The 26,325-nt window shown below is 34.8% G+C and overlaps 2 protein-coding genes and 1 non-coding gene across 3 annotated transcripts in view; 1 reads left to right on the top strand and 2 right to left on the bottom strand.

Moving 5' to 3' along the window:
- LOC136976673 (uncharacterized) overlaps window positions 1–26,325 on the bottom strand; it is a 124,198-nt gene that overhangs the window by 94,698 nt on the left and 3,175 nt on the right. The gene's annotated exons all lie outside the window — the stretch shown is intronic.
- Window positions 806–11,980, bottom strand: Cat (Catalase). The gene is made up of 11 exons (XM_067271974.1): window positions 11,836–11,980; window positions 10,366–10,496; window positions 10,101–10,252; window positions 6,380–6,561; window positions 6,133–6,312; window positions 5,871–6,062; window positions 1,766–1,918; window positions 1,561–1,699; window positions 1,337–1,488; window positions 1,107–1,265; window positions 806–1,026 (listed from the first exon to the last, which is right to left on the bottom strand). The coding sequence occupies exons 1-11, from the start codon at window positions 11,887–11,889 to the stop codon at window positions 1,000–1,002; spliced, it is 1,521 nt and encodes a 506-aa protein (XP_067128075.1). The 5' UTR covers window positions 11,890–11,980; the 3' UTR covers window positions 806–999.
- TRNAN-GUU (transfer RNA asparagine (anticodon GUU)) lies at window positions 23,160–23,233 on the top strand. The gene has a single exon. It is a non-coding gene; the product is annotated as a tRNA-Asn (tRNA).

The following is a 26,325-nucleotide window of genomic DNA, read 5'->3' as shown; positions in this document are numbered from 1 at the left end:
AGATTTATATCATCTCTAATTTAATTAGGCCTAAATAAAATTAGAAAATAGTTAAACTCTGATCTTACTTTATAATAAACTGATAAGTGTAATACTTAACTCTCAACATAACAATATTACAGTACTATATTTTTATAATCCAAGTACAGCCAGGTCTCTAAGGGTTTTACTATCAACCATATTATTTATAGTGTATTCGGGTCAGTCTAATACGTACCACTCGGTACGTTTTTTCCGAACAGTATTTTTTATTTTGCAGACTCTAACAAGTAAGTAGTGTCCTTATTATAGTTTGAAAATTTTTATTTCAGCTTGTAAAAATATTCACAATGAAAAACAACATTTTGACCTTTGTCCTGTTACGAACCACATTGTTGAAGTTAAAATCTTTGTAAGAGTTGATAATTGTGGGGAATAAAAGAAGCGTTTCATTTATCCATCAAGAACAGACAAAGAAAACATGTCAGTAATTGAAAGACTGATACGTAAAAACTGCACCATTAGGATGTGTACAAATTGTGCATTTATATCCATCATTCTGAATAACAAAACGCGAATTAATCTCGTTCGTTAATATACTTATGTTGTAGACAATGACCTTATACACGGAAGCCGTAAACCCGAAGAGAAATTGGAAAATTACCAATTCGAAATGCATCGTTACATAGGCAAAATAAAGTGAACTGTTTGAATCTTGGTCTGTTAACTGCAGATAATTAAAACTTTTCCTTTCCTTTGCACACTTTTACACGAGTTAGAATAGTCTAGCTCGTCGCCTTAAGATCTTTCGCTAATTTGCACAGAGTTCTAACTGCTTAAAAAAATTTTTATTGGAATGCAACGTTACATAAAACTGTATTTTATCCAAATCAACAAATGATCAAATTCTGGCAAAATCGTATTATAAAGCAAAAATATTGTAAACAAAATTTTATCCTGTAAAATCTGCCAGTAACTAAACCTCCATTTGTCGAACCCGGAAAGACACTTTGAGCACAATTATAGGCGTCCGTGAGGCGGTCGTTCCTGCGGAAGAGCGAAACGATTAAGTTGACTTGTCTGGAGGAAGACGAACAGCAGACCAGTTCAATTACTTTCAACTTTACCTTTCTGAGTTTCTCCAAACCTTCTTTGATCCTGGCGCCGAACTTGGGATCCACCTGCGTGAAGTTGCGCACGGCCCGGTCCTGGATGAAGACCTGCGCCGATACGATGTGGTTGACAATGTTGTCCACCAGACGCTGCTTCTCTTCTTCGTTCAACACCTAAAGGGTTAGAGGTACAGGCGTTAGCAGGAATCAGATTCTTCCTTCTGTTAGCAGAAAATGCCAATCACCTTGTTCCAGAAGGTGCCAGGCTGAGTGAAGTTGTCGTCATCGGCGCTGTTGTATCGTTTGGCTTCGGGCGAACAGGGCACGGGCGACTCCATGAACACTGCCTTGTCTTTGGGTCCGTTAAAGCTGTTGGGATAGTAATTGGGAGCGCCACCTAGCGATACAAAAAAACATTACCATGGAGTTTACTCACAGATTATTTGAAACCGGACCAATTTCCACTAACTCTGGTTGTCGTTGAAAGTCTGCGGACCATCCCGTTGGTAGTGATAACACCTGGCACGGTAAGGACAGTTCACAGGGATCTGCAGGAAGTTGGGCCCCAGTCTGTGACGGTGGGTATCAGAGTAGGAAAACAGACGACCCTATGGTTTCGTTTCAGCGTTAGACTCTAACAAATTGGTAAATTGGCTGGAGTAAAAAAGCATTACCTGTAGCATCTTGTCGGGACTGGGCTCCACCCCAGGAACTAGGTGAGCTGGACAGAAGGCAATCTGCTCCACATCTTTGAAATAATCTACTGGATTTCTATTCAGGGTCAGGGTGCCCACCGGTATCAGTGGGTATTCCGAATGGGGCCAAATCTATATAAATTACAGAATGTTTTTTAGTCACCATCTACTTCTAAAAACCGTTCAAATGCAATAAGTACTAAATAAAAGATTATTTAGTGGCCATTTCTATGGGCTGAATTTACTTCTATGCTTTATTATTAAATCCCAACCACTATATACTGTCATTTTTAACTAGGATATTTTCAATTTTATAAACTAGGAATTATCCAATTTCAAATGTTAGAAAAGTAGGAGCTAAGCGACCTCTTTAGTATGGATGAAACCCACCAGTCATTCCAGTATTTGCCAAATGAGGCTTGCTTATAAGGAAAAGGAGTGTTTTTTGGACCAAAGAGCAGTAAACAGAAGGCTACTAACATGCCTCTGCCGACATCGACGGTACCAAAAACAATGTACATATTTGGCAAAAGTCCGTCTAAAAGGGTTAAAACTCGCTAGGGCTCAACCGAGAATCAAATAAAAGATTCTAAAAAGTTCACTGGCTGTTTGCAAAGTGGATTTAGAAATCGATAACAAATTTTTTAAACAAAAACGAAAAGTCCTTCCTGTCTTAGAAAATTGTGCCATGCAGCCACACAGAATTAAAAGTCGAGTCAGTATTTATTCCTCCTGATCCGAGGTCACGTCTTTCACCTATGGGATTGAGGAATTAAAAATTTTTTATTGTTGATGACAGATCTTGCAACTATTTACCCCAGTCCACTACCTTTGCAAAGTTTGTCATTGTTTCTGTCCATTGTTTTCAACATTAACGACATTATCACTGCAGAAGAAATGATGGAAATTTTGAAAAGATAAAAGACCGGATAGCAACGGTGATGACATCGTAACCAAACCTTCCAGAATCAAACTCGCGGAGGCTGCAAACTTACCTAAAGCATCAAACTAAAGTGCAATTTTAATAAATTGCAAAATTTGATAAAATAATCTGTCAAAAAATAAAGTTTTGTTGTTTTATGCAAATGTGAGGACCAGGTTTAACCCGACCCAAAATCTTTTTTTGTTCAAACCCCCTCGTGGGAAATTGTAGAAAAGATCGAAATTCAAAGGATGTTCAGCCTTCCACCACCGGAAAGCACTTCCTTTCTCTCCGGATCCAAACTCTTAGTCACGGAGATCGAATCATCAGCGATTCACCAACTATTGCAATTGGTGATCGAAGATAACGTGACCTGTAGTATATAAGGGGGGAAAAGGCTGATAACGGGGTCGCTGAAGGTCCGAATAAGACGCATGTCCCGTCTAATCCGAATTGAGAATCGAGGGCTAAACCCCGAGGACTCCGAAGCCCGCTGGAGATGAGCCGCCACGACCGATCCTCCTGCCAACCGCAACGACTGGAGAACGACCAATCCTCCTGCTTATCCATACGATTACTCAAACCGATACATTCTATGAAGAGGTATGACCCCGAAATTTGTAAACTCTCTCTCTCCCCCGCGGTTAGGAACCAGACGCGTTAGAGTAGAGCTATTCTCTGTATTTTGTTTGTCTGTCTAAATAAATCGTTGTTTGTTTTCACCATAGTTCCATTTATTCGAATATTGTCTTAAACTTATCAACGAACCCACATGCTTCCTCCACTCGACCTGACCCTTAATTACCTAATCCCGACAAGTCAGGATATTAGAAAAAAAATAGCCATCTGACAGTGGGGTGGGTCTTGCCGACCTGTTCGCCGGAAAAAAGGAGGTACGACTCCGTCCTACCTCCCGGAGTTCCCACACAAGAAACTGGAATTTTGGGCTCCAAATATGCATAAGTAGATATAATTTAATCGTATGTAAGTGGCCGGATGGCCGAGCGGTAAAGGTGGCAGCCTACCGCTCTGGGGGACCCGGAATCGAATCCGAACGGGTCGAATAATCCCCAGGAATTTTTCGGGGGGTGGTCCGTTCGGATATGTTGGGCCCCGTCCCTCACCACCCGGTCACCCCATTGTGTGCCTGGCCGAACCCATAATGGGCCTACTAACAGAGGCCCTCTTAGTGCCCACAGGCGGAAAGAGTTAAAAAAAAAAAAATCGTGTGTAAGTAAATTCGTAGATTTAAATTTATTAAAGGCATATCCGGAGCCAGTCATTACGGCAAACAACAAAATATAATGTTTTCCAAACTTTACCTAACATCATTTTTCTTTGGCAAAATGCAGACCATTATAAAATGGTGTAATTATTAATGCTCTGTTATTAATGCCTACAAACCGTACATTTGTATATTTTGTACAATTTAAGGGAAACAATGTGATATTAATTATGTCCAACATTACCACCATTTGATTATTGTAAAATTATTCATAATAGAATGTGTTGTGATGTAAAAACACTAGAATTGTTATAATCTTGCCAAAAAAATGCCTTTACTTGACATTTGATAAAAAGTGGTGAATCAAAAAAAACTGCGACTATTTTAAACTGCTTATTATTTTCTTTGTAGCTATTATTTCATCTGTGCATACTTGTTTGATATTTCAATGTTTTATCAATAACAAACATTTATAAAACAATTGGGCACACCAGTGGCCAAGTGGTCTTCATACCCTGAACACTGGTAGTTTGGTGATGGGTTCGCGCCTCGCTTGGATGGGCTGGCCACGTGGAGTTTTCTGGATTTTCTACACATCTAACACCTAAATAGGGGCCAGTTTCCCTTAAAAGACCTCCCGGAAGGCATCTCCCCTAGGCAGATCGCCCAAGTGTCGCGTTGCCATATCTTAACAAACATAAAACAATCAGTTGCTACTTAAAGTATATTGTAAGGTAAAATTTGTTTGATAATATGATAATATATAATATGAAATGAAACGTTTAATAAATTTCATACCCATTGACAGTAGTTTACAGATTTATTAATTTTACATTGAGGATTTCCTAAAACTTGGAGAAACAAACAGTAGATGCAGTTATTATTTGAATAAAAAAATGGATGATTCCATATGAGATGCCCTAGAAATTTAGTTATGCTCTCTTATCTACATTTGTTAATTGGTGCAGGCAAGTGCAACTAAGTTTCTGGGATTTTTCATGTGATTTTCATTATCAATACAGTTTGATAACAATGGCGTGTATTGTGAGCAATGGCAAACTTTTCAAACATACTCAACATTAACTTGTTATCACTGTGAGACAGTTTGTCTTTCCGTTGTTTTTTGTGTGACGTTATCAAACTGTATTGATGTAAGTACGTATTTTATGCAATAAATTGTGCACATTTCTTCATACCTATGGCTATTCCTTTCAAACGTTTACACAAAATGGCGTGCATCGCTTTCGAACATTTTTGGGTATACAGGCGACAATTTATCTTATCCTGTGTGAACCACATGTCGTTTCGTACTAATTAATTGATGTTCTAAAACTTTCTAATTAGAAAGTTTGCTCTATCTGTCTTCAATTTGCACTGCCTATCTTCCAAATTTTGCCACAAGGGGCGCTGCTGTCATTTGGGGTTGGGCGTAGTCACTTCACTATACCGTTACCTCACTTGCATAGCTGTAGCTCTCTTTGTTCACAAGAATTTTCCAGTTAAAGGGACTTTTCTATGCACCCTGTATAGACTTTTGGTGGTATTAAAGACATACAAATTTGTTCTTATATTGGCCATGTCAATAAACTATCAGAAAACTGCCATTTCTTTGATGTCAGAGGGGTCCATAAATAATTGTACTTACTTTTGGCAAACCCCCCTCTCTATTGATTATATCACCATACAGAAGGGGATCAAAAGTGGTTCAAAAACTGTACATGTAATTAATGAATAGCTCCTATACTTACTACAGTTCTAAAATTAATGCTATAATGACATTTTACATGCACTTGATAAAAGCTTACTTTGTTACCAGAAACAGTTCATAAACATACATTGCATTTAACTTTAATAAAATGTTTAATATCAAAGGTTTATTTTGATTCTTTTGTAACAAAACATAAAACGGCAGACTTTAATAATAATAAATTACTCACTTTGGTAAGATCAAATGGATTCCATCTAAAGTTTTCTGCCTGTTCTATAGTCATAACTTGTATATACATTGTCCAAGAAGGATAGTTCCCACTTTTAATGGCATTATATAAGTCTCTGATGGAATAATCTGGATCAGAACCTGACAGTTCCCCAGCCTTGTCGACGGGAATGTTCTTTATACCCTGATTAGTCTATTAATTAAAATAGCAATGTAATGATGTTTGTCGTTAAAAAATATTTTATAAGATAGCAATAAAGTACCTTGTAATGAAACTTGCAATATACTGCTTCTCCCTTACTGTTGACTAACTTGAATGTGTGAGAACCATAACCATTCATGTGCCTGTAACCATCTGGAATTCCACGATCAGAAAACAAAAAACAGACCTGATGGGTGCTCTCAGGTCTCAGGGTCAGAAAATCCCAGAACATGTCAACATCCTAGAATTTTTTCCATTTAAATAATACAGATAACAATTGAAAATAAAGTACAATAAAAAAAAAATACTTTTAAATGAGTGACTGGGTTCCTTTTCTGAGTGTGAATGAAACTAGGAAAGAACATGGGATCACGAATGAAAAAGATGGGCGTGTTGTTTCCAACCAAATCCCAATTGCCCTCTTCTGTATAGAACTTCAAAGCAAATCCACGAGGATCTCTAACAGTATCTGCAGATCCACTTTCTCCACCTACAAAGAAAAAATACATACTTTTTATTTTCACACATTGTTTATGAAGATAGAAGACTCTCATAACACATTTTGAAAATCTAGAGGGCATCTCTCACACTTCTTTGAAGTCATCAGTGCAAGAGCTAACAACATGCTCCACCTATCTTTATTCCTCCAGAAATAATTCTCAGATATAACAAAGAAACCCATACCTAGACAGAGGAAGCCTAGAAAGAAAAAGCCTACTGAAATATGAATCCCTACCATGTGACATGACAAACTGTCATGAGTTGAAGTGGCCATACGTATATACTGTATATACATTTATTGTACAATAAAACGAGCAATTAACAAACTGATGGTTTGTCTCCTGCTTTCATATTTTACCATTTTAATCTCCTTGATGCATACTCTGGTATGTATCATATATATGTTTCCTATTCAAATTTTTGTTTTAAATTCATGACTTTCCCTGGCCAACTTTGTACACATTCCCTGACCTTTGCATTCCTTAGTATGGCACATTGACAAAAATAAAATTACATTTGGCTTACTATGCACATATGCTATTGCTTCTCAAACTTTTTAATAAATTATTTTTTTTGAATTAACAGTTATATAGTTTTTTATAATTGCTGAATTATTAAATTAAAGTAGTTTATCCTATTATTAATCCACAATCATAAATCTACATAAGTTTGAAAAAAGAGCAATTATTTATTTACTATTTATTAACAAATCCTGTATAATCCACATACAAAAGTATATTATTTATTAAATTTATATCTTAAAAAAAATTTATTTAAATTAAAATTATCACTTTTTGTATTTTGTAAATTTTTGTGTATGCTTAGAAAGAATTTTGGGTCCTGAAAATATTCTGCACCCTTTTCATAAGTTGTATTGCACCACATAACTTCTTGTTCCTGCAGATAGCTACACTTAGTGAAGCATATTTTCAGCAAAAAATCAATAAGGCAGCCAAAGGAGGCAACTTCCATGACTGACAATTTTTGACAAATTTCCTGACTTTTCATGACTTTTTTTTTGAACATCCCCGATTTTTCCTGACTTTCCAGGTGCATAGGAACATTGTTTATAGTAGTTTACAAAACCTTACAGTCCATTCTTGTAAAATTCTGTATTATTTCTGCTAGAAATGATCATTTGCAGTTAAAATGGCTAGATGGCAGTTTGACTTAAAATGCCAGCTAGTCAACACAAGCATTTCAAGCAGCAAACAGTGATATGTTGGGTATTGAAATTTAAAGGCAAGGAACCAGGAAAAGGAGAATTGGCCAACAAATCCCAGTCAGGGAGACCAGTGAACGCAATAGACTACTTCCATCAAAAGAGAGTTGAAGAAATAATTCATAAAAATCGTCACTTCAAACAAAAGGAAACTGCCTTTAAATCAGGCATTTCAGAAGAACAGGTAGGCCATGTAATTGGTGTTCTTGGATTTCGTACAGTATATGCTAGATGAGGACCAGGCATGTTGTCAGATGAGACAAAGATCTTATCTAACAACATGCTGAATGAGTCAAATTTCAAAAAAAATCTTTGAGAAGAGCAGAGGCTGAAGGTGGAAACTTTTTGGGACAATTTGGTGGGCTGGAGATGAAATGTGGGTTCATCACTATAACTTAGAGCAAAAAGCAGTCCAAAGAATACTTTCATAAGGAGTTAGTGCAACCAAGAACATTCAAAAAACAATGCTCAGCAAGAAAGATTATATTGTCTGCATTTTGGAATATACAAGGAGTTATACTAGCAAATTTTTTGGAAAAAAGGACCCCAATCAATTCTCAGTATTTGAATTTGTTTAACATTTGAATGTAGTCATATCAACAGAAAAGGAAGAAAGGCTAATAAAAAATTGTTTCAGCATTACAATGCTGCTGCCATTGATCAGATTGAATTTTCCTTTATTCCCCATCTCCCATATAGCCCTGATCTTACTCCAAGTGACTTCTATCTCTTTCCAAAGCTGAAAGAACACTTGAAGGCAAAACATTTCAAATCTGACAATGAAGTAAAATCAACTGTACAAGAGTAAATTTGACAGAAAACTCCTAAATTTTTCAATGATGGACTTGGCAGAAATATATCAAGGTTAATGGAGGTTGGTAAAAATTAAGTATATACTGTACATTTGTAAATATTGAAACTTTACTTTCATTTTTGTTTTATTAATCTGTGGCCATCCCTTGTTGACTTATTAATGTGGGAAACAAAACTTTTCAGCCCACCCTCATAATATTCTGTTCTGGAAGTATAATTTGATATTAAGCCTATAAATTTAACTCCAATTTTCTATAACATTTTCTCAACAGTGTTTTTTCTGGAACTTTGTTTGAAGAGATATAGCAATCTGCCTTCCAGGATTTTTCTATGGGAAACTGGGAACCTATTAAGGTGTTAGATACAAAGAAAACTCCACATGACCAGTTTGTCAGTTGGACAGGAATCGATGACCAACAAGTGTTCAATTGTTTTAGCCACTTGGTCATTGGTGTGTTTTATTGGAACTATTGTATTGTTCCAAATATAGTGAGACTTTTTTTTAAACTTTTGCTTTTGAAAGGTAAAAAACAGCACTAAATGTAAGCAAGTTCTTTTCTAACTTGCTTGTAAGTACTACCCTTATAAATTATTACAACATTTTGCAAATAGACATCTATCCTATTTTATTCACTTGTTGCCAATGTGATATTTCTTTTATGTAGTCTTTAAGCAAGAAAAAAAGGCCAATGCAGATTGTGTTGAAAAGTTTGACATCTTGGCAGCCAAGCAAGGAAATTACAAATTAATTTGACTCAAATTTCAAATGCACAGTTCTGAAATATGCTCAGAATTACAATAATTGTGAGATAATGCAGAAATTTGGAATAACAGAAGCAAATGTGGAGCACTTAAAAATAACCAACTATTTTGTAGGCAATTCTGCAGATGTAAAAAAAATAAAGGTCATACTGTATTTAATTCTAATTTTTATTTCTTACGAAATGTTTCTTGAAACTTATGGTTATACTATATTTCAAGGGCACTCATATATTGGGGCACATACCCCCTTTGTCATTGGGTTGCCCATTTTTTAATACCCAAAGAAACCCTAAACAAAAAAGTTTTATTTTTAAATTAATTAAAAATGTTTTCTGTGATAAAAAAGAGTATTTTTTTAAAATGACAAGATAACAAATATTTGTTATTAACCAAAAATTTGTGCAAGCAAGTTGTGATTGTTTGGTCGAGTACCCGAGGTACCACATTTGATTAAATCAATTTTGATATACACAGTAGCATCAAGGGATTAATCAACTGTGTTAATCAAGAAATATATATATGTATACACACACACACACACATCTCTTCTTGCATAATGCACATATATCGCTCTTTCTTATAGTTTGTGGCCTCCCCTTTTTTTTTAGAGTCTGAAGTCACCACTGCTGTATTTCGAACAATATAGTAATTAAGTCATATAAAAATATGAATTTATAAATATTTAATTTATATCAATTATTTTATTTATAAATATTCGTAATCACACTGACCAACAGTCGAAAACCTAACGGCGATCGGAGTTTCCTTTCCAATTTTTTCAAAAAGCTTTGCCTTGCAATATTTCGTAATGTCATGAGTCACCACAAAAGTGCCAAATGCTCCCGCTCCTTTTGCATGAACCACTCGTTCAGGTATTCTCTCTCTAAAATATTTAAAAAATCAATTTTTTAAAAGGAAAACAATCCAAAGAACAACCTAACAAGTTATAAAAATTATATTATAAAATAAATTAACTAAGATAATCAAATTTCTAACCTGTCAAAATGAGCCATCTCTTCCAAATATACCACATCTTGCAACAGCATGGGACCTCGGGGTCCCGCGGTAAGAGAATTGAGCTTGTCTCCGATCGGACATCCCGTCTGAGTGGTCAACAATTTTTCTTCCTTTAAATAAATACGTTTAAAATCATTCAAAGTCAAAAGCATTTTGAGATAAAAAATTTGTGCACCCTTTGCCTTTTGATAGCTTTAGAGCTAGCAAAATCCTCAATCAAAATTGTTCGAGGAAAAAAATTTAACAAACAACCAACTGTCAGCCAAATTAATCAGACAGAAATTATACAACAATATTAATTTAGAAATTACACAATAACAACAACTAGAGGTAGATGTTACGTGCCATCTCTTAACTAAAGTAGTAACTATAGTCAATTGATTATTAATACATTGGGTTCTTGGGACATTTAATAAATTTATAATTAAAATTGTTTATTTTGCACTTAGTGCCCGTTTGTGTGCAAAGCCCTAAATATTTAGATTCAAAGACACAAAGCACTAACATGCAACTTATACCATCGGCCCCATTTCATTCGTCACAAGGCCCAATCTATGACAGTCAGGCTAGCACGTAGCAATCCCAACCCAAAACGTCCACGAAAAACCCAAAATATCCGGATAGATCCAACCCAAATAATACGGGACGGCAGAGAGACAAACAAATATTGGTTATACGATAAGAATGGCTTATCACACAGCCGGTGTTTATTTGTATCTTAAGAGTTCCCACAGACCAGAGTTCACAAGCAATTAGTATTTGAATTTTTGGAACTTCCCACCTCATAGGCATTTTATTCCAAATCTATTACTGGTTAAGTCAGAACTAATTCCACACCAGGTGGAACTCTATGCAAAAACATAAATGCAAAGCATTTCAGGTTTTAGGCGAGCGGACGGATGGTGCGCCACGAAGTTAGCACCCCAAGAGGAAGTAACTCGACGGAGAGAGACGGAACCCGACACGACCGCACCAAACACCCACATATATCGTTAAAAGTCTCGGCTATCTGGCCGTCGGACCCACCAGACCATGCCAAAATAGAAGAGTCCACCCGCTAATACTTCGCAAGATCTCTCCAATAAATCTTTTAATAGAAGTTCTAAAATAAGTGAATAGCAACAAGGAAGTATTTCTATTAGATTTACTACTGTAAATATTTGACGCACTTCACACCAAGTAAAACACATATACAATTTCTATACATGTTTATCATCAAATTTCCTTGTCCTTTTTTTAAAAAAATATAAAAAGAAAAAAATTGCGGTAGAAGTAACCTTCTGGTACTGTATGTATATATGTTTTATATGCATACACAAAGTGACATTAACAAACGACTTAAAAGTAACTTCTACCAAGTTTCCAACAACACTACTCTCCACAGACAACTTTTGCAGTTAAATTACGTATAAAATTGCACTTAATATCATAAATAGCACCAGTACTTACGGGATTTTTCTCCTTATACTCGCTCAACTGTTCCGCAGCCTTATCGCGATTCATTTTTAGCAGAATTTAATTACTTTCTACCGCGCCGGCGATAAACACTACCAACTCCGACGATGCCCGCAGATCTAACGGCGCGACGGAAAATAAACACGACGATAACAACACGACGTCGTTACATCGACCTCTCCCATTGGCGAATCCGTCCATCGACATTATCTAACAAGTTACGATTACACAAAAGATTAAAATTTCGACATTGTTAAAATAAAAATAAAAATAAAAAATTATTAAATTATTACAACAATCCTTAAATACTTTACAACCGAATTATTTATTTTATATTTTAAATTAAAAAATAAATAAATAATAATAATAATATTCTAAATTTTCAAAGCTGTTTCTTTTAAAAATAATTAAAATACTGCTAAATTGTTTAAGCCAATAAAATTAATAAGATTAATTCTATATCGAAATTACATAATAAACGTTTAAATATAAAAGAAAATATATGTATAACGTGAATGATGGCGTTGTTATTTCGAACTTGGCTCCTGGCCAACTTCGTCCAGATTACATTTTGTACGTTGCACTCTTCGATTAAACTCAATATTATAAAACTTAAACCAAAAAAAAGCTTCTTCAATTTTTAAACTTATTTATTAAAAACGAAAAAGAATGCATTTATTAAAATTCGAAATATTTAAATATTTTTGGAAAAAAAAAAATCTATAATCGATGTCGATGTCTTTTAGAAAATCTAGACCAGGGGTTCTCAAAGTGGGCGTTACCGCCACCCTGTGGGCGGTGAGTAAATCTAGGGAGGCGCTGGAGGCAGGGTAATGAACGGTGACCAAAGGCAAAAGTTGGGGTCACTGATGGGTTAGGGGCGTTGGGTATAACTTTATGGAACAAAGGGGGCGGTGGATCGAAAAAGTTTGAGAACCCCTGATCTAGACGAAACGCTGGTTAAAAAAAAAAAATTCGATGCATTTTAAAAATTATTTAATTAATATTAATATTTTGAAATTTTAATTACCATTGAAATTTTTAAAATCTTTCGTAATATTTTATCATGAACCTAAATGAGAATGATAACCGTACATAATCTATCAAATGTTCTCGATTTGACAGTACAAAACAAATATTAGTTTTTATACGGTTTAAATGATATTCTTAAAAATTATCATTAAAATTAAAATTTGCTACGTTTGAATGAATAAAATATAATTTCCGTCGCGAATATTTCTATCACAGAGTGGCAGTAGTCTAGAATGCCTCTTCCCAATCAACTACACGCTTATGTTATGTAACTTTGTTATGGATACCGCCCATTGAGTAACCTTGAGAAATTTCATCTGCAACTGCCAAATTATTTTTTATTATTTAATTTATAAACTCTTCATTTATCGCACGTATATAAGCGTAAATAATAATCATCCCGAGAAGTGTCCCGTTCGTCTAGACATTTCAAAAGCCATAAAATCTCCTAAATTAGAAATTTTCTAATAAATTTCGCTCGAACGACAAATAACAAACTATATTCTTTTACGTTTGGATGACGAAATGGGTTGGGGAAAGTTAACTTATTCGAAATGTTTTCGAATATAACCTAGTCCCGCTCTGATTTTCTTTATGGTTTTATTTATGTAAAAAGAATTAGAACGTTTTATTTTAACAAATCGGTAGTCACGTCTTTATTCGGTACATCAGATAATTATCGAAGAAGCGAAAAAAATAGAACAAATTAGCATTTAGAGGTCAGAAGAAGTTTTCCTTATGATATTTCGTAACACAAATTATACATCAATTTTTCCCTTGTAAATCATTATTAAACGTGTCTAAAACGGGTAATTTGACGTGAAAAACAGTAATACCAAACCGATATTTCTAGTTGCCGACAGGTCAAAATTCGCTAAAATATCGCCATTACCTTCTTGTAATGTAACATTATTTTATATAAGAAAAATATATTTCAGGCTTAATAAAGAATAAATAAAACGCTGAGCGATTTAATTGTTAAATAATAATAATCATTCTTCTAATTTTGATGACGATCGCCGTCATTAAAAAAGCCAGTTGAATTATAATAAATAGGGCATATCGATATATCTAAAAGAACAACTCGTAAAGATAATTTATTGTTTTAAAAAGTAATTATTTTCGTTAGAATTATCACTTAAAAATAAAATAATTTATAATTTTATAAATTCAATTTTCTTAGGTGGCGCACATAATCATTAAATCCCTCTGTCGGTTATTATTAATAAATCTCTATTATTAATAAATTATTTTTAAAAAATTACACCACGACGAGAGATGATAATTAGAAATTTATACTATTAAAAAAATGTAATGTGTTGTGTATTGATTAGAATTTTAATTACCCGAATAAAAAATTCTTGAACTATTTTTGGAATTAAATACCTGATTTATGATGTACTACGCTATTTATGTTATCGCCGAATCACCGCTTTAAATTTTGCGGCAATTAACGTTACGTCTAACAAACCTTTAATGACTATTTCTCCGTTATTTGGGATGACTTGCAAACTCTAACATAGTTAAACGAGAAGCGTGCCCATTTTAAAACATTATTTCGGTAGTTGAAGCGTTTCGAGACGATGTTAAGAGGATTGCTTTTTGCTCTCGGCTTCCTCGTCATTATTTATCCAATAAATTGCTTAGTTTTTAATGAAGGTAGCAAGGACTAACGACAACATTAAGGAACTTTGCAAGATATATATATCCCGGTTTATAGGAAATACATAAGAATTCCTTTATTAGGTTTATCAATAATACAGGAAATATCGTGAGGAAATTATTATTATAATTCCTTCACATCAGGAAGTTCTTATTTAAATACACTCGATAATTCAAATAATGTTTTGAGAAATTCTTAACTTTTACTCAACGTTACAATCACACAAACAAGTAATATTATTCACTTATGAATATTTGTATTGTATTTCTCAGTTAAATCTTTAAATATTTAATTATGTCTTTTACATCGTGGCAAAATAATATAAAATGTTTTAAATAATTTAAAAACGAAAGAAAACACAAGAATTTAAATCTAGAGATTCATCTTGTTTGTGGTTTGTGAAGGAAGTTCATTGTTGTATATGATACACGAGTTTGCTACGGCTATAAAAGTGTATTAAATTGCAATTTTATGCTAAATGTGAGAAAAAATGTCTTAAAACACATGATTCTCGATGGTAAATTTTTACAATTTAATATCTGAAGGTATGGCAAAGATCTAAATTTTTGTTACATGTTGGCCGTGAAACAGAAGTAATGTTTAATGCCCAGACAAGCATTCTTTAGATACCGATATTAGATGTATTATTCAAATGTCATTTAGTCTACTCTACAATTAAACATGGTAACCTATCATCGGAAAACCTTCTAGATAAGAACTCCTGCTAATATGCCCGAATTATAAATTATGAAACATAAACGGTACCATGTTCTGCAAACTTAGCATGCCCTGCTTTGCGTGCTGATGCATTACAGTTATGTATAAGAAATTGAAAATTAAGCATAGATTCGTGACATAAACATTATCTTACAATGGACTTAGTACAGATTATCAGCATAGACGAAGAACTGGACTAAAATCAATGCGGAAAGTTTTATTCGATATTCTGACATATTAATTGTTATAATACTCTATTCTAGCTCGTCTGCCTTAATCAAAATGAAATTGTTTCTACCGCTTCATACAATTATGTAGTGTATAAACAAAACATTTTATTAATTGTTATTTGATATTTTCTTAACATATGTGTCAGTTATGCAGACTTTATCATCGTCACTCACATTATCACGTCTTATATCTTATGACTTAATGATCCTGGCATGCAGCTGTTACAATCTGCTTACAGTTTACAAGTGTGCTAAGTAATTGTCATAAGTTAGATCAGAAGACAATCCCAATCTTTGGGATGTGTCATGTGAGTTCAACCCAATTGAATGTGGCAACTTTGTTGTGCCAGGTGGTCATGAAGTCAAAACAATTTTATTTTTCCATTGAATAATAAATTAATACATATTCTGTAGTTATTAAATTTATTTGCAAACCGATATAAATAATTTATAGTTAAAAGTATATATTAGGCCAAAAACAATTCACATGATTGCAAATTGCATGAAAAGATTCTATCCAATTTTTTTTTATTCAGAGGCTTGAAGCTGTGACATCCATCATGCCAATCAGCCATCTTATGGTTTTACTATGCTTGCATGTTTGTCATTTTTACAAACTCACTGTTTAACCAAAACTGGCAAGAATTACTTCACTGTGTATAAGAGTACTATAAAAACTTTCTTTGCATCGTGTAAATCATGCTTTAGAGTGAATGACGAAACGTGAGAGGTAACCTCACAAAGCGAGTTAAAAATTTTCCTGTCAGCCAATGGAAGTATGCGACAGAAAGCCGATAAAAACGTTTTCATCTCGACTCACAGCAGGGGAAAAAAGATTGTCGAAAATAATACTGGTATAATTTAATTTCGATAAGCCTACACAACACAGTAAAACTTATCTTTGTCTTAGATACTTTATCAAATTATCGCAATATCTTTAACATTGAAACTTATTATCATGTGACAAGACTAATCTCCAAACTTCGAAGCCTACCAGTGGCCTAGTGAATAAAACTATCAAACACCGGTAGTTGGTCGCGGGTTGGCGCCCGATTGACCTGGAGTTTTCCGGGTTTTCTTGGTGTAACAATGTCTAAAGAGGAGCCGATTTCCGTAGAAAATCCTTCCGGGTGGCATTCCCTCCATATCTCAACAAACCAACCTTTGACACGTAAATTAACCAGAAATTATTGAATAGTTACTTAAGAAATAGTAGTATAGTCGATACGATGTTGTAGATAAAGTTATAGATATAATTGTGTAGACTTATCGTTACAAACAGTTTTATCTGGAAAGGACAGAGAACAAGAATTTAAAATCTGAAATTAGTCTCTTTAATCACATTTTTTAATACTTTTATCTAATGATAAAGCCAATGATAGAGCAAATTCTTTGTTGAAATTGCATCAGTTCTCTCGATATAATAGTAAAAATACGTGTGGATGTAGAATCTAGACGATAGTAATTATCGTCTGGATCTAGATTTAAGAATTAATTGTGCTATTAATTACGAAAATTCGAAATTTATTATTGAAAATAAAATAAAACGATTATAAATTTACACCCTAAATAAAAGGAAAGCTATATATTGTTATTGTAGAAATGTAACTATTGAATGGTCAAAGAAGTTCTAGAAATCTTTTAGGAACTGTTCTGGAGCACTACGATTCGAATCCTGAAATTATCACCAAATACAACGGGTCCCATCTACCAAATCTACTAGACCCGTTATTCCGTTTGGATCTGTGGTCTTTCACGGAAGTCGGTCACTCAGACCCACAACAAGCCTAGCATTTAATAAAAATACGTTTATAATTTGGCAGCAAGTTCTAAAATGGCAATTAACGTACAAGCTTATAACATCACTTTTATTGGTTCGTCGGTGCCGAACAGACGAAACCACCCAACGACTAAAACTGGTGGCGGGTTCGCGCCTCACCGCCGGAGAGGACTTGCAGTTTTTGGATTTTCTTCACGCGCGTAACACGTAAATAGGGGTCAGTTTCCCCATAGAAAGTCTTCCTAGGGTTGCAGAATTCCATGAAATTAAACCTTTTCTTGATATCTGGTAAGTTTGGAGCCAATTCTCAAATTTTGGCACCGGAAGTAGTCTCTGCCGAAAATTAGATAATTTAATTGCGCGACCGAACTTTCTTCGCAATTAATTTACATAACAGCGAACTTACAAAATATGTCGTCATAATTATTTAAATTACAAAATTGCAATTTCAGTATTTCCGATAAAAATCTAGAATTTGACAGACCCAATTTCACAATTGTTATTGGATTTTTAAAAGGAAGAAATGTGTTGTATCGAGATATTAAGTTTCATCATCATTCATTTCCTCGTGACATAAATCCGCAAATAGAGAAAAAATTCGAGTGCAATCTGATCTACCAGTTCAATTCTTTGCGATGTTAAAGATATTTCGTCGAGCGATTATTTAATTGTTTATAAAAATTTAATTGCCGTCGTAAATTGACATATAAATGAAACAAAAGCCGTGCGATAAGAGAAATCAGCTACTACTACGGAGGATCGGGGTTCGGATCCCATCCAAGTCTTCATGATATACCAAGATATAAGTCGTTTATCCATGCTGGACGATCCCATTACGAGTCCGAACCAACCCACGTAGACGAGAATTTGGCATACAACGCTAAGTTACCACTCCTCCTCACTAAGCGAAACTAAACCTGAACAGAACTAATAGGTTTATTAGTACTATTTTCCCAAACTAATCTATCTAGTAAGAGAATTCAACTTAGAGCCAAAAAGTTTGAATAATTTCAAAAAATTATTTATCGAAAAATAGAGATGAAATCAATTAACGAGTCGACAAAACTTGTATTAAGTAATACTTCCAGTAACGAAATCACCATCACCCAGGGTTAATAAGTTACTAAACGAGAAAAATGACTCGACAAATCCTTCATCTGTTTATCAAGAAAATTTCATTTCGCCGAAAAGTAAACGATGAAGAGACAAATATACACGTAGGGGATTTTAATAAATTCATTTATAATTTCTATTTTATTCTTTAGCATACGTGCAATAATCGTTTATATCATACACGACACTATCCTTTTATAATTTGTTTATATAAAGCAGTTACGAAGGGAAAAAACAAATAACATTAAAAAGAAATATAAATACAGTAAGAAACAAAATATCACGTGGCTATTGTTTTCGTTTTTAACCCGGCGGGATCTTCCCAAGGTGGTAAAGCTTTGATCAAATACTCGGGAAAATTTGGTAAATTTGTGAGCACTGCAGCAAAGGTGTTGTCCATTTATTAATTATTGTGCGCTGACAAATCTTCCATACAAGAGAAAATCACATATGTAACATCTTGTTAATTCTTTATCTGTCAGTGGAGTAGCTCTGGCCCACTTTTCCAAATAAATTTGTTTCACAAAAAATGTTTTTTTAGTAACGCTTGTATGTCTTCTGTATTCGGTTTTACAGCGGAAACAAAACGTGTTCTTGGCATTTTAATCTTTACTTACATCACTTTTAAAGTATAAAAGAAAATATGATACTGCAATATCAAGGAAAACTTATATGTATGTGTACATATATATACATATATTGGTATTATTTGATCAAGACAATTAGGTATTACTCAGTTCAACTGTGCTAATTCATTGTTAAAGTGTGGTGAGTCGCATAATTTACAACGGAACTGACGTAACATTTATCTTCCTCGGAGATGTTTCCATTAAGCGTATTCTGTCTTAATTGAAAGAAACTGCCATCGACATTATTTTCACTTATTTAATACACAGAACTTTAAGATGGCGATTTTCCGCTCTTTTTCGATGCAGATGCAAATATTTTTTACGGGAGAAACAAAACACCGAATTAAAGAATTGAAGAAGGTGTATAGGTTAATTAAGCAATCAAAATTTCGCATCCACTGTTGCTACAGTGCAACTGCCGATGTAACTAAATAGTTGCTAAACATTGTAGCAATAATAGATGCGAAATAAATAAATAAATAAAAAAGAAAGTAACAGTATAAAAAGAAAAATATACGAATATCTAGGAATTAAAAAATTGAATAAATTAACGCTTGTGCTGTCAAATCGTGGCCATCAATGAATATGCAAATTCAATTCGGCCACGCATTTGTTTTTAGACGCCAATAATGCTTTCTCGTCGGGGGGGGGGCGCCCGTACATTGAAACACTTGGACACGTCCTTCCCTTTTCTTCTCGGCTGCCCTTATCCTAATCCGCTAAGGGGCCCTAATCAACAGAAAATTCGTGACTTCTAACCTATTCTGCAAATATAAAAGAAACTAATGAAGGTATTTGTCCATCGACTCATGCAACTTCGTCGTATGTTGACCAAAACCTCTTGTTTCGAGGGCAAGTTAACACCCAAGGTCTGTATAAGAAGGTCAGGACACGCTCCCGTGATTCTATGCGGCAGCGGCCATGTTGGGGCATATCGATAGAGATCACCACACGTGGTTCCTGCGTGAGTCGACTATTATTACGTATATACATACTCAAAACGTTAAACAATGGGTTATTCTGTGGCACCTAATTATAAAAGTAAGTCTACCGACCTTCGATTGTTTAGATTTCCTGCAGATAAGCAGAGGAAAGCGAAATGGGTGCAGAACTGCAGACGGGATAAGTGGCAGACAACTGAACATTCTAAACTATGTGAGGATAGTGTATATATATGTATTTTTCTATAGGTACTGTCTTTGAGATGTATACGTGAGCTCACATTAAATTATTTGTTGTTCAGCTTCATTTCGAAGAATCTCAGTTTGAACTGTTAATCTCAACTTTTCTGTCAGTGAGATTACATATTTTTGCCAGAGATATGAACAGTACTTTGAATGTAAAAAAACTGTATGGAAGCAAAAGCTCATTTATGCGTAATTCTGCTGACTTCCGAAAATGGTGTTTTATTATATTTGTATCTTGTGTGTTTACAGAGAAAGAAGTTATATCTCAGATAAGCTCTGTTAAAAATATTATCAAATTGTGTTTAATATTATCCTTTATGACTAGATTTTATGTAATTAGGAAAATATGACGTTTAAGCCTTTGTAAAGTAAAAAAATGTTCATTAATTAAACATTAGTCCAGTATTTATTTTTTAATGCATTAATATTGTATTGGTAAATGCTTTAAAATAAAATTTTGGATAACCTATGTTATTGCATTACTTTACGAAGTGCTTATATATGTAATTGCATCAGTTTTAGCACCTATTTAATTAGTTTCATTCACGACAGCAAATGATGTGGATGATTGTTTCTTTTAAACTATTTGATCGAAAAGTTGCATAAAATTGGGGTTGCATAATCATCGAAATTATTATTATAATTTTGACTGGAAATCACTGGATTTATGCAATTTTAGTTTAATTAATGTCGTATAAAACTGACTGCTCGTACAAGTTTGCTTAAAACATGCGACTCAAAATACCCCAAAATGGCGGCTCAAGAAGAAGGTCACGCGTGTCTTGACCTTCTTGTACAGACCTTGGTTAACACCGAGTGAAACCAGCGCCACCTAGTGGAAGTGCCGATCGGACGATGAATCGTACAGTTCGAAGCTCTTTGCATAATGTATGATGTCCTTTCTTATAGCTTCTGAACCCTTTTTTGTAGTCTGCGGGCGCCACTCCACCTAAAGATCAAATCCCTTAACTGGACTTGGAATATTCTCCACGACCAACCGAATGGCAACATAATGAACGTGAACCAAAACACGGCCCAGCAAGATTTCCACACTAATTGCAAAAACATTAAGGATGAAGCACAACAATATGGGATAGACACTTGCTCCTCCAAGATGGTGTACAACCAACATCCGGCCCATACTGCTTCAATCCCGGTAAATTTTAATGCTAACATCACCAATCATCATTCTCAGTGGCAAGTATACACAGACGGAGCCAAAAATAATGAGGGCACAGGTGCTGCCTACATCATCATGAACACAACTGATAACAATATTATAAGGGAAGAATATCACAAACTAGCTGCCCACTGCTCAAATAATCAAGCGGAGCTGTGGGCAATTTTACAAGCCCTGATTCACATTACCAAAAATCCTAAGAAGTATCCAGGAAACATAGACTTTTACACTGACAGCCACTACGTTCTTCATACATTAAATGGTACTACCAACCAGACAGAAGCAGGCAGGAAAGCATACCTTCTCGCTAATAATCTACTTAAAAGAAAGAACATTACTGTCAACTGGGTCCAGGGCCACAGTGGGACTACTGGTAATGAACGTGCGGACGCTCTTGCTAGAAAGGTGACCACTCTAAAAGTCACCCCTTCCTTTCATAAGCTACCCATTAGCTATATCAAAAACTATATTAATGAAAAGATCATGACAGAATGGCAAAATGAATGGACCAACTCAACTACTGGACGGACAACTTACAAATTTCTACCATCTATTAGTAAACGGCAACAGCTGCATCATTTGGCTCCCTCATACGGGCTCACTCAATGTGTCACCGGACACGGGAATTTCCCGGCCTATCTCTTAAGGTTTGGAAAAACTGACAAAGATACTTGTGACTGTGATGATACTACTGTAGGGGATACCCTCCATTATCTACTGGACTGCCCCCATTACGACTCGGAACGACAAGAAATGATAGGCTACTGCCTTAACAATGGCCAAAATTGGCCCCCACGACTCGACTTTTTGTGTACCAACAACAAGGCATTTAGACTCCTGAATGACTACATCAAAAGCTGTACAATCTATCAAACCAGCAGCTAACTACTTTTCATCTCAACCCACCACAGTAGCTTATATGTTACTTGCCAGTCTGGGCTGGCAATCAAGTTTGTCTACAAAGAATTCTTCATGTAAATATTGTATATAACCTATATTATCTGTATATTTTTTGTTTCCCTTTGGTGTTATTAACCATAGGGACTCTTCTGCCTGAATGGCATTCTATGTATATATTTTGTTATATTTTCTTGTTAAATGCGAGGCAAGTGGCGAAGAGGTCCCACACTTCTACTTTCCTAACTTTTCCACTCTAACCCCTCCCTTCCCCTCCCTTCCCCTTTTCTTCTACAGGCTAAGTTGTTAAAACAGCCTCTATCTTTATCCTAAAGTCTGCGGGCGCCACTATCTCTCGTATATCCATTTGTCGTTTATGTAGTAAATGTTATCAAATTAGTATCTGGATCTTCAGTGAATTTGCCATCACCCATACACAAAAGTTGTTTAGTAAAATTCTCTGGGATAGATGAACCTTCATATTCGTTGAATAAAGCTATTTTTTAACGCAATTACAGAGTGATGATGCCTTTAGGCAGTCATTAAGCCAGTTGGAAAGTGTCGGCAAGCAAACCAACAATCTATTATCAACAAACCAACTACAATCGGCATTTATTTATGATTTTTTCGAACAGATGGTGTTTTATATAAAGACAGCGAGTCGGATACAGAAACTATATACTACCCCCAAAATATTGGGGTAGTATATAGCTTAGTATCTATTCTAGAGTCTAAGTAATAGTCATACAAACTTTAGTCCAGATCGATTTAAGAATAAAGATTTATATACAGGACAAACCAACAAGAATTGATTTATATATAATATATTATTGGACAGTATTACTTTAGTTGACAGTGATATAAGGCGATTAGAGAGATCGTACACTCGAGCCTCCGTGGCGCAATCGGTTAGCGCGTTCGGCTGTTAACCGAAAGGTTGTTGGTTCGATCCCAACCGGGGGCGGTGCAGAATTTTTTTTATCTCATAATTGTTTTTACTGTTTTAAAAAATACAACACAACACTAAAGAAAAATGCAAGAACTAAGTCTGAAATCAGAAAAATGCGCTCTTCTATTCTGCATCAAAGGCATGAAACTTGAAGTTTTTTGTGAAGAAAATATTTCTTCTATGATCTCCAAGGGAAAGACGCCTCCCGAAAGGTCTTTCTATGGAAAACTGCCTCCTATTTAGGTGTTAGACACGTGGTCGGGGCATTGGTGAGGTATTTGCAGGAAGCTATTGTTAAGAACTCTTAACATTTTCGAAGCATTTCCGAAACATATCGATATCGGGATTTTCTCTTATTAAATATTCACACGCGCGACTTTTCCTCTGTTAAATCGATCATAGATTCGTGTCGAATACATTAAACAAGTTATGCTAATACAGAATATCAACTCTATTAAATGATTTCTTATTTATATAGTAACTCTCATAAATATTCCATAGCCAAGCATCTAATTGAAGTATTAAGCACGAGACTGTATCTTTCAATTAATTTGTAGTCGAAGGCACAATTATTTTTAATTAATAATTCTAGAAAAAATGATTATAGATCTTCCAAACACGATGATTTTGTTATCTGGGTAATTTTTTTAGTTTAATACATAATACTTTTTCTGTCAATAGTAAATCAATAAATCACGGAACCGAATGCGCCACCTAGGAATAATTTTCGTCTCGAACTATAAACACGAAAGTATTTAATAAATATACAACTACTTTCAAAATATATGCAGATTACGAGAACTTCAAAATGCATGAAATTCCTCCATTAACTACTGGTACTGTATTTACTATTAAAGAATAGTTTAATATTTTTCAAAGCTTTTTGACTATTTTATTTATTATTTATCAGTTCTGCAAATTAGTCACGAAAATTGTGTAATTATGTGACGAACAGTCGTAGTATTTCTATCAGTATTTCCTGCAGGTGTGCAGCTTTCTGCTGAAAGCGTCATGGCGGACGCACGTTCAATTTGCTACAAAGATGGCGGCCCAGTTCGGGGTCTAGTAATTATATGTTGTTGGCTGATACCGATAGTTCATACAATGTACCAGTCAAGAAGGCTGGAGCCCTTACCCCATTCTCTCCTATTTCATTCTTCTGTATTTATCTTAATATAAAAAAACATACACTGTATAAATTATTTTGATTTTATCTTCTGGTGGAATGACTTTGCCGACTATTCAGCAAAATTTCCCGACATTAGAAAGACGAGACGATAACTATCCGTCTTTTCAGCAGGGAGACCTAGAACTTTATGGAGTCAGCGTCGGCTCCTTACGGCTCCTATTGCCAGTTTTTTAAATAAAAAAAATATGTAGAATGTTTTCTTTATTAATAAAAAGCAGTCTTCAAAATTTTATTTCTTTTGTCAGTAAAAATAACATAAATTTATAGAGAGAATTTATAGGAACCAATATGGACACTAAGTTTTCTCGAGGCACGGGAAATAATTCCCAGCTACCACCTCTCGAGGACCCAGCCACCAACAGTGGAGTGGATAAAACGTGATGTTAACGAGATTCCTTGATGGAATACGATAAGTCACCTCTTTATCCGGTGTATAATACGGACATAAGAATAAATACTTCAAATATCTTAAAATTCCTCCTATACAAAAAGATGGCAAGGGTTTACGCAGAAAAATGTATTATCGTCTGCTAGATTAGTCGCCATTTTGGACCGTAGTCGTGGCTTTATACTTTATAGCCAGATGATGGCCTCTTAAAATGGAAGTAACGACGGCATAATTCTAAAACTCACTGGCTTGTTTCCCTGTGCGCGGAGCGTAACGCTGCATCTGGGTATCGATAGAAGTAATCGTAACATTAAGCAATTGTTTCTTGGCGTTTTCTACTAATTTTTATATTATTAATTAACTAATGAGTAGGCTTTAATCTTCAGTTATTGTCAGATAATTCTAATAAAAAATTAAATTAAAAGAGAACGAAACGACTCACGCGATATTTGGTTTTCCTTAAATTTTCCTCGTCACTTTGCTTCGGCCATTTTACTTTCCCGGCTGTTATGTATATGTAACAAGGAAAAGTTTAGGAGTCGTGTCAAATTTGACCCTCCGAGTTTTTTTTCTCGCAATTCTCCATGTTTTGACACCTCCCAAATCCAAAAAAGTAAAAAAAGGCAAACAATTCCGTGGATGTGTGTTGGAGTCTATTTCGTTTAATATCTCAGAATGGGGTAAATTTTAAGTAATGAAATGTGGCACATTTTTATACGAGGGGTATTGATGCTAGTAAATTTTGGTGGTTAAAGGTAGAAAGGGTGGGAAGATACAGGGGGTCGTGTGTATCTCCAGTATGGTCAGACTTAATAACGAGTAAAATCGTCATTAATATTTACATTTTTTTTTATAAAACTCGTCTGTGTCTTCAAAATTAAACTTTTTGCTATTTTATAGTAATTAAAAATATAAAAAAATTTTTATAACGAAAATCTCATAATTAAATTATGTGTGGCGCCATCTGTTAAGTTATAATTTTAATAACTTTTATATAAAATTTTCTAAATAAGATCTCATAATAGTCGGAAAGTTATGCAACTTGTTGCTATATTTTTTTCTTCTATGGTATTCTTGGAATTCTTCGAAATTCCTTTTCCGCTGAAGTTCTTCCGAATTATCATTTTTTATTGAAAAATGTTTTTTCTTTATCGTTATTGTCAGTCCGAATAACCGTAATTTTATGTGAAGTCTTTGGAAAGACGTGATCGGTAGTAATTCCATTCCGTTAACAATTGTTCGAATTGCTCGTTCTAATTTTTCGGGGGTGGTCTCACCGGATATATCGGGCCCCGTCCCTCACCACCAGCCCGCCTCATTGTGGGTCTGGCCGAACTCATAACGGGCTTGCTAACAACAGGCCTTCTTAGTGCCCGCAGGACGGAAAGAGTTAAGAAAAAAGTAGTTTAACGTACAGTACTTGTCGACAGTCCGTTCGGATATGTCGGGTCCCGTCCCTCACCACCCGGTCGCTCCATTGTGGGCCTGGCCGAACCGATAATGGACCTTCTAAAAGAGGTCCTCTTAGTG

This window comes from Centruroides vittatus, unplaced genomic scaffold (genome assembly GCF_030686945.1).
Source record: "Centruroides vittatus isolate TY-2023 unplaced genomic scaffold, ASM3068694v2 contig_1112, whole genome shotgun sequence".
Taxonomy (NCBI): domain Eukaryota; kingdom Metazoa; phylum Arthropoda; class Arachnida; order Scorpiones; family Buthidae; genus Centruroides; species Centruroides vittatus.
Note: the sequence above shows the minus strand (reverse complement) of the source record. Positions and strands in the feature narration are given on the sequence as shown.